General features: G+C 41.2%; 1 protein-coding gene across 2 annotated transcripts in view; it reads right to left on the bottom strand.

Moving 5' to 3' along the window:
- Positions 1-1932: 1932 nt before the first annotated feature.
- The window catches only part of LOC149220240 (U-box domain-containing protein 43-like), a 55358-nt gene continuing 47254 nt past the window's right edge, over positions 1933-10036 (bottom strand). Inside the window, exons 3-4 of one of the 2 annotated variants that reach the window (XM_089384708.1) lie at positions 2283-3797; positions 1933-2113 (exon numbers count right to left, since the gene is read on the bottom strand). In XM_089384708.1, coding sequence (XP_089240834.1) covers positions 2296-3797 — 1502 coding nt within the window. In that variant the 3' untranslated portion in view covers positions 1933-2113; positions 2283-2295. Of the gene's footprint in view, positions 3798-10036 lie in introns of both variants that reach the window. The other variant, XM_089384707.1, reaches the window with a different exon arrangement.

Raw genomic sequence — 10036 nt, 5'->3', positions numbered from 1 at the left:
AGGGCTGAGAAGTTGCAGGCCTGAAGCAGAGGAAAGGAAGCCGAGATCTGAAAGGAAGTCGAAGCAGAAGGAAGGAGCAGGCAGTTGACTATCGTTGACTCAAGATGGCAAGATAAGATGCTTGGTGTCTTGAGCTTGGTACTCATCAATTGGAATCTCTATAAGAAGAAGAATTTGTTCGGGTTTTTCTCTCAAAGAGTGAGCGGTTTTGGCCCTCGCTAATAGCCTATATTTTGTCTCTTGTCTCTTTATGGTTTATGCATTGGTAGTTGTTTGATGAAAAGAACACTAATAATCTAAGTAAAGAAAGATCATAATCTAAGAAAGTAAAAATCATTCACAAGCAATTACTAATCAAAGAGAAATCACTTAATCTCTATGCCCTAGATTTCTCAACATAAGGTAGGTCCCACTGGACTAGGGCTAAAGATTAACCCCCCTGATAAGGTGAGAAAAAAGATTTATAGTCAAGATCGATCAATCTTCCGAATCACCCCTTTATCCATACTAAATGCCCAAAACAACAAGAATAAACACCCAATTGCAAAATGATCAAAGTCCCTGTTGAGTAGAAAGCCACCTTCATTTAAAGGGAAATGCGGGATGGTGAAGGGTGCATGGTCAATGCAGAGGGCGGAGGTATATGGCATATCATCATCAAGATGTGAATGGCAGGGGCTGCTCGCTGGCTGGCTGTCCAATGTAGGAGAAAAAAATTCTCGTACAGGGTTACCCATTTTTGGTGGGTAACATTCTCCACACTTTATAGGTCTTCATAACTTTTAACTAGCTTATAAAGCTAATCATATATAAATCCAGCTAGTTATTTTCATAAATATTACAATATCAGTAGTTTATATGATTAATACCATGATTTCCTAGTGAATAATTTCAATTAGATCTTAAAAGACATTTCACTAACTTATAGGGCCAATCACATATAAATCCACTTCATTATATTTATAATATCACAATATTAGTAGTTTGTAGTACTAATGCCATGCTTCCTATAGAATCATTTCAATTGGGAATCAAAGGAGTCATTCAACCAGATATTAATTTATTTATTTATTTTTTCTCAACTATTTTAGGAACATCTCCAAGATCCTCAACACAAACGAGGGGCAGTAGGGATGTCAACCAACTATCCTTGCCATAGGGAGAAATGGCCCTTGTTCTATGGAGACATTCCCACAAAAGAAGGGATATCCCTTTCTGGGCCTCAGAATGCATCCTCCAACAGTTAGGATGGGAGAAATACGATGTGGATACCACAATCTTGTTGCTCTCACAGTCACCTAACAAATCAAGATTTCGTATTTTTAGGATATTTATTTCTCTAACCGTTTAACCCTTTTTTGGTTGTGTGAACCCCTAGGTCAAACTCCATTACAATATCAACTTATTCAGTGATTAAGGGATACTATTCGTCAAGTTCACCCAAGACTCACAATTGGGTTCTAGTATCATCTGTCCGAATTGATTGCAACCTGGACTCGTCTAGTCTTATTCACAAATTGGTCATATTAACAGAATATGTTCTTCAGGAGGATTGAACCTAAAGCTTTGAAGAAAGATCATTTAGTTTATTACTTGACCACAACAAGCTTAACCTCCAACTGTTTAACATTAACTGAAACATTAAATCAAATATAAAACTATCAGCATGTCATTTTTTGACGTGGTGATATTGAGGGTTCAAACTCCAAACATAACTCCAAGCTTATTAAGCACCCACAACCTCATGGTGGCCTGGCAGGTCTGCACTGGGCTCTTATGAACAGCTGCATGTGCAAATGGTCATAAGAAAGGTTTAGTGGTTAGTGATATGGCTCATTACATTGTTACAAATGCACTAGCATCCCCACAATATACCTTAAGTTTATTTAAAATTCTGCAATTCCATTTCTATAGCGCTAGCCTGTAAGAATCTTCTCTCAACTTAAAAACCCAAAGAGGGAAATCCATAACATCTATAACTATCAAATAGAAATCTTAAACAGCGTATCTGTCAAATAATTTCGGCTTACTGTAAATGAACTTCCCTTCAATTCCACTAGTGTAATATGTGCTTCTCTAATGTACAGGAAATAATAGATGCTCCAGTGTACACCTGAAATTATTTCATCATTTTTTGTCAGGACAAAAGCTGGTCCAGAAAACCCCATACCTAGGGAATTATTCATTTGGCATATCAGTCAATATCAGAATATGATATCTGTATCCTAGAGAAAATAGAAAGACTGCTCATGAAGAAGATTTTATAGTTCTACAATGCGTACATTATGGATGAAATTAGAAGTAGGAAGACTGCTCATGAAGAAGATTCAAGTGACCAAGGATTTTTGCTGCCAAGCGCTTTGATGCATTTGTGCCCTTTTGTGTGATGTCTACAAGAGGCATCTGAGCTGCATTTCCATATTTTAACTTGTAACTTTCATTCCGAAACACCCTTTCCAGAATCCAGACAGCTTTTTCCTGCTCTCCTGTGGATCCAACAGTAAGCAATCTGACAATTGGCTTAATACCATCTGCCAGTTCAATTTCTCTAACACCATTTTCCAAGTATTCATCATTTACCAAAGTTGAGAGAGCCTTCAGTGCAGCTTCTGATGCACCTCCTTCTTTCTCTTCAAGAGCTTGAACTAGAGGCATAATAGCCTCGGCCTCAACAAGACAGAAAGAAGTTCTAACTGAACAGACACCTCTGTGAACTCTACACCGCCTAACAGAAGAAGGTGAGAAACATAAAAAGCCTTGCTTTTTCCTGACTGGTGTGCTCAAATTTCCTGAATTCTGTGAAAATTGCTCAAGTGAAATGGCTGCCCTGCACTTTGCTAAAGGAGTACCAGATTGAAGAACCCTTACAAGAATTGGAATAACATCAGCTCCAGCAGCTTTGAGTTGTAAATCGGGGTCTGTGGGTACTGTAAACCGACATAATACTCCTGCAGTATTTTCAACTAACTGATTTTTCACAAAATCACCAGTGGTTTGAAGGCTTCCAGAAGAAAGGATATTCACAATCGTAGACAACGTCCCAGCTTCTAGAAGCCATTCTGTTATCTCCTTGCTATTTAAGGGAAGATTTCCAATTATTCCGACTGCAGCAGCTTTCTCTTCTTCATTTGAAGATGTTGAAATAAGTTTTGCTAAACATTTCATATATTTTTCTCCAAGATGTTCTACTAATTTGCTTTTATCTCCATCCTGAGACAAGATAAACAACAGTTTCACAGCATAAGCTCGCATTTCAGAGTATGTAGCTTCACAAAAGGGAAGCAATACTTGAATTGCTCCTCCCTCTCTTAAATTTGTCCTTGCCTCAACAGCCGCTGGTACACAACAAATGGCATGGAATGCTCGAACAATGCTTCCATGTATTGAAGGTGGTGTCAAATTTATTAAAGATAATAGCTGGTATATGATCTCATCAGATTCCAACAATGCAGCTATTGTGTCATTTGTTCTTTGGGGCAATGCTGTAGACATAGCAAGGTTTGCATAGGTATTAGCAGCTTTTTCTCTCAAAGCCAATACAGTTGACTGTGGTGTGCATAGAAGGTCCAAGATGGGTCGGACCACCCCATCTTTGATCATTTGTAAAGCATTCTCAGGTAAACTAGAAAGATTCTGAAGTGCTCCAATGGCTGCTAATTTTGACTTCAAATTAGCATTTGAAATCATTTCAAGAAGTGGAAATACAACTCCCTCTTTGAGCAATGCAGCGTTGTTTTGATCTGTTAAACCTATCTCTGACAACTTACTTGCCATAACAATTTTCATTGTGTCAGACCCTGCAAAAAATATCACCCCTCAATTAATACCCTGAAAAGATAACAAATAGACCCTGTATAATTTCTAACCACTGGACTAGGTCTAAATTGAATACAATTTTGTAATCCATCTAGAAATTTCGTATGACACAGAGATGCAATGAATTGGGACAAATTAGAGGATTATCTGTTATCAAAAAATACTAGGTTAATAGTCAACCGGCAGAAGTTGGGGTGGTTTTCTTAGTTCTACTAAAAGGGTCATTGGGATTAAATCGTTTTAGGTTTCAACCAATTAACATTTTGTATTTTATTTTGAAGACAAATAATATAAACAAGAATGGAAAATCTTTTGGGAGTATTCTTACAATGAATTTGCAGTTCCCTAATGCTTCAGTTAATATCCATATCGAAAAAGAAAATGAAGTCCATAGCTTCAACATGGCAAGAGATTTTGGACTGCATCTTGACTATAGTCAAGACTATTTTCTACCAGAACAGTTCATGTTGGCATCTCATTGTTGGACAGTCATTGGTCATTGGCAATTGGAAATTTGTAGGGCACGTACTGGAGAATTTCAATTTATATAAACAACGTGTTTACTTTATTGATCTAAGTGTTTGAGAAAATTCCACCATACTCAACAATAGACCTTTCGTCACGAGATTTTATGGATGAAACTCGGGCGGATGCCTTAGGTACCAATTTCAAACATTAACCATCTTCAAGATATAATGGAGTTTCATGAAGAATTCAAAGACATTCATTCACTAGGAACATTCATTACATGCCTTGCATTGGATAACATATGCAATACTCTACTAGAAAAGCTTTCCAAATTTAATCTTCAACAATTAGGGCACAAATTCGCATATTCTAGAGCAGCAATTCCATACATTAAACAACTTTCAAAGAAAAATTCCATCAACATTAAGCACTTACAAAGAGACATGCAATATATCCATCCATCATTCAAGAAGAAGCTCCAAAGAAGAAAAGCAAATCATCTTCCACACATCGAAATGCATCAAAAGTCTCCAATAGCTCCAAAGAAAAAGTACGAGTTCTTTACAAGAGAAGAACCCAGGTGATGATGACGATCTCTCACAAATGAGAGTGAGTTCTATTTATATGAGTCTCACTAAGTCGAATTAGCCTAATTAGCCCCCAAAACATTAAAATAATGGGCAAGAAACAAGCCTTGGTCACAAGCCGACCAAGTAGCTTTTTCAAATTATAAATTAGCCTTCCAAATGCTAGCCGAGTTGATGATGTCATGTTGATGTAGGGCCGTTGGAGGGCCACACTGAGTCATCTAGGTGCCAAGATGAGAGAGAGGGATCCACAAATCACCAATTAGGGGATGGCCTCTAATTCTCCATGCAAGTCATCATGTGGGGCCCCAAAATGGTTTTGGGGCACAAACACTTGTCTCATGGGTCTCTTGATGTTTCAATGGTGAGACAAACCTCCTCTAGGCCTCGAATCAGCTGCGACTCCATACAGTACGTCGACTAGGCACACTAGTCCAAGTGCATCATCTCGTGAATAATGTGGGGCAATAAACAAACTGCCGAAGGTGTTGAGGCTGCCCATGGTGTGAAATGATGCTCTGCACATGATGGAGTACCATGGCTTTCAATGCATCCCCTATGGTGTCAATATGATCCTCTAGTGGACTTGGGCCCCAATTAAGTTGCCCAACCCATGATGAAACCACCTGCCAATTACATATAATGTCCAATGCACCTCCTCACCTTTAGGTATAATAATTCATTAGTGCATCTAAGTGAAACAAGCTTGTTTATCAAGGGCACAGTGAGACTTCATATGGGGTTTCCCTTCCAAATTTGGGGCTTTGAGCTTGAAGTAGTGTTACCTCCCCAATTAGGAGTTGTTAATAAACGACCCTATTAGGTGTTCCCAACCCCTAAGGGGAAAGACAGGTCCAAGGTACATCCTTCAAGTGATAGGGATCATGTGAATAATGATGAGATGGATAAGGACACAGAGGTCTCAAGGCCAAATGCCATGGGTACAAGGGTGACAATGATGAGGAATGTCCACATATTTTGGGCATATAGATGTAGGAGGAGCAATCGTGGATGATCGTAGCAGAGACTCCATCAGAGAGTTAAGGTGGTTGGTGGTCCATTATGACCCCTCCACGCATAGGATAGCAGAACATTTTGTAATTAAACTCTATATATACCCAGAACACAGATGTAATCAGGGTTGATGGTTGTAGTTTTGATGTAAAGTTCAACTTCTAGAGATTGTAACTACTGTGACACCTGCAGCGTCTGGTCTTCATTTTCAGCTAATACAAGCTTCTTTTGCTGTTAATTGCTCACTTCCATTTCTACTCCGTTCTAGGCTGTGGCTGTTATGTATTTTTCATGTGCTCTTGATGTTTAGCAATAGAGGGGCTGTCATCCCACCTCTGTGTTAGAATCTAGTATGTATCATTGAATGTGCTATGCAGGTTTCTATTTACTTAGTGCCAGAGAGCTGTCATCCTGTCTGTGCATTAGGAAATAGATTTGCAGACCTCTTTACTAGTTGCAGCCAGCCATCACATGGTCTTGTGTATCTGCTGGTGTGGTCAGTATTCTCCATGTTCACCTAATCCTCAAACTATGAGTAATTGGTGGTCTAAAGCCTTGTAGTCTGGGGGTGTTCACCCATGTCTGGGGTTAAGCATAGTAGAAGTGGTTATCTGGCTTGAATATGCATCATTCCTTCCATTCATCCATTTCCAACATTTTGTTGAGTTTGTAATGTTCCCGAGCATCTCTGAGATACAACCTAGGAGAGTTTCTTGGGGTGATAACATAAAATGGCGCCATTGCTGGGGAGAGGAGATTGAAGCTCAGCTTCCCTAGGAGAATGACAGCTCTAGATTTTGATGATAGACAAAGTCTGGGCACATTTTTGGTTATAATCATCTATCTGGCGACTCCACTGGAGGAAGACCATCTTTTGGCGACTCCACATTGCAGTCTTGGCTCAGTTTGTGAGACATACTCGAAGAAATCCTCAGAAATCACCAGCTAAACCAGTGCCTAACGCTGAGAAGATCGTTAAGCAAAAGAAAATTTTGCAGGAAGGAGCATCAGAATCAGGTAAGCCTTAGAAATCCTATGTATCTCTACTAGTGAAAATCACCATCAGAGATTCATTTAGCTCCTTATTCATTCATTTCCCTTTCGGATTTCAGTCCAAAGAAAGCATCCATGCTGTCCATCATATTCCTCTGTTTCTGTCATCCTTTTCATTAATCCATACCACTCAGTCTACAAGTATCCTTTCATAGACCCCAGTCATGGCAGGTCAGCAAGCTCTTACAAAGATAGAAAGAATCGTTGCTACTAGGTATGGACCCTTAGTCTTGCCTGTCCCTTTGAATGCCATGCCTGCAGGAGATTATCAAGAATATATGCCTAAGTTTACTGGTACAGAAGGAGTAACAGCTGAAGAGCATCTAGAGTCTTTTTATTATTATGCTGATAACCTAGATATCTATGAAGAGGATGTGTGGATGAGGGTTTTTGTCCAAAGCCTAGATGGGGAAGCTAGAAAATGGTTCAGCGAATTAGCCCCTAGGTCCATAGCAAACATTGAGGCTTTAGATGATGTGTTCCTAAAGCATTGGGGGGATAAGGAAGATCTGCTCTATGATCATATTGAGTTTGGGAACTTATAGAGGGATGGACTCTCATCATCCTCAGATCATAAGATCGACGAAATTGCCAGAATGATTGAGTCATTGGCCTTTGAAGTTTCCAAGTTAAGAGTTGAGCAGCATTCAGGAGAGGAGCAGTTGCAGATTCTGTAAAGAAGCACAGATACAAACGAAGACCAAAGGGTGAAAACCCTTTTTCAGAGTGTAGTCATAGAGGAAGAGCATTTTGAAGAAGAGGAGGAGGTCCATGGTTTGGAAGATAAGGGCAGTGCCCCTTTCCTGAGCTGCCTATGAAAGGTCATTATCTATAGGCACTGCTCACCAATTTGTTGTAGCTGCAGAACAACAAGCTGATCAGCAGAAGCAGCCAGCAGCAAGTCCTACCATCCTCCAAGAATCTGAGTCTGAAGCCTCCTCATCTTCACATGACAATGCAGATCTGCAAATTGACCAGCCTGCTGTTGTCCCCTGCCCAGTGATCAATAAGGGAGAGGAAAGCTCCCCGTCATCTTTTGTCCCTCTGTCTGCTCAAGTGACAATCCCTCATAGTTGCCCATTAGGCACTCAGGCAGGTCATAGCTCCATTCTCAAGACTGATACTGATCACCTCAGTCTTGAAGTTCTGAAACCTGCTCAGTTGGCCTCCACACAGCTTGAAAGAGTAGCTTGCCAGATGACAGAGGAAGAGGGTGCACAGTTTTGGGACTCCTCCTTGGATGAGGACTGTTCTAAGCAAGATGCAGGAGCAGATGATGTCTTTGTGTCCTCCACACAAGAATACATTGGTTTGCCATTCATATTAATTGTGCAGGCCACAGATGACAAGGATAAGTACACAACAACCATTGTTATTTATCAGGTGTACAAAAGCTCCCATGAAGAACATCAAAGGAGGAGAGCATACAGAGGGGATGAAATTTAGATCATCTCTACCTGATAAGGTCAAATGCCCCAAACTCTTTGAGGTAGAGGATCAAATCAACCCAATTTTGTTGATCTATGATGAACCGGTCGAGAGGAGGAGACAGTTTTGATGGCCCATCAGATGGCCAGTTTTTTAAGATTTATGTTGTTTAAAGACCTCAGGCCTTAATGATTGTAAGCATTTTCTTTATAGGTTTTAGCATAGACTTAATTAGACTCCATGCCCAATGGAATACTAGGCAATGTTTTAAAGCTGGTTTTGTATGAAGGCATTGGTCTGCAGTTCTTGAGACCTCACAGGGAGGATCTCATCCCCAGAAGGAGCCAGTGTTAGCTCTGCTATATACATTGATCCTCAGAAGCTGAAGGCAAGCTAGATCCTCGGTCGTGCTCAGGGAAAGACCTATAATGGTTGTTCTCCTCTCCTATTCTATTCCCCTTGCCCTCCTATGATCTCTATTTCTCCTGCTTCTTGGTTTAAAAAACCCATAGTAGAGGGCCCTCGCTCTTAAGCCCGAACCCTCATATCACCGTAACCACGTGACCCCGCCCCTCCATAACCCTTTGCCGCCTTTTATTCTGAGCCGTTGATCGTCTCGATCCAACGGTCTCCGCCTTTTCCCCCACACGTTAAACTCCGTTTGTTTCCCCCGCCATCCGACCGCCCGTCGCGTGATCTGACGACATTCGCTTGTTCCACACCCGCAAACCGCCCGCACGTTAACCAACGGGGAAAGCGGTTTCCCGCCCATCACATCCGCCACGCGTCGCTGTTCTATTGCATCGCTTCCCCGCGTACGAATACCGCCCGACCCCATAAGAGGTGCGGGGAATATCACTTACCATCCGCTCGTACCTTCCCCACTCGCTATCGCCCGTGCACCTTTGCCGTCTGATTGCCATCGGATCTGCTCGCCCGCGATCCGACGGTTCACGTTTGTTGTTCCCGCTTCCTCCCGATATCCCCTGTAGACCAATCTCCGCCATCCAATCTACAAAATCCGACGGATCGCAATCATTTTCGCCTCCATTTCCTCCTGACGCCTCCCGCCGATAGATCTCCGCCGTCCATCCATGTGATCCAATGGCTAATGTTTATTCTCTGCCCTCATTCATTCCCACGCAGTTTTCATGTCTTTGTCTTGTCCCGTGCATCTGAAGGAAGAAGGCAGCCAGTATTCAGCACTTTGCACAGTTAATCTTCAACTACCTCATTCAAGAGACAGCATGGCTGAGAGTGAGAAAGGACAATCCTCGAGCAATTAAATGCCTTCAGCAGTTATGGAAATTTATTCATACAACACTCAACTTGCTCGAGGAGTACAACAAAGTACCAGAAAGGGTCAATTTGTTCATTAAAAGCCAGCAAATCGTAACAGAGACTCCATCAGAGAGTTAAGGTGGTTGGTGGTCCATTATGACCCCTCCACGCATAGGATAGCAGAACATTTTGTAATCAAACTCTATACATACCCAGAACACAGATGTAATCAGGGTTGATGGTTGTAGTTTTGATGTAAGGTTCAACTTCTGGAGACTGTAACTACTGTGACACCTGCAGCGTCTGGTCTTCATTTTCAGCTAATACAAGCTTCTTTTGCTGTTAATTGCTCACTTTCCATTTCTACTCCGTTCTAGGCTGTTTCTGTT

This window comes from Pinus tabuliformis, chromosome Q (assembly GCF_031772625.1).
Source record: "Pinus tabuliformis cultivar Carrire ecotype Pingquan chromosome Q, CPIR1, whole genome shotgun sequence".
Lineage (NCBI taxonomy): Eukaryota > Viridiplantae > Streptophyta > Pinopsida > Pinales > Pinaceae > Pinus > Pinus tabuliformis.
Note: the sequence above shows the minus strand (reverse complement) of the source record. Positions and strands in the feature narration are given on the sequence as shown.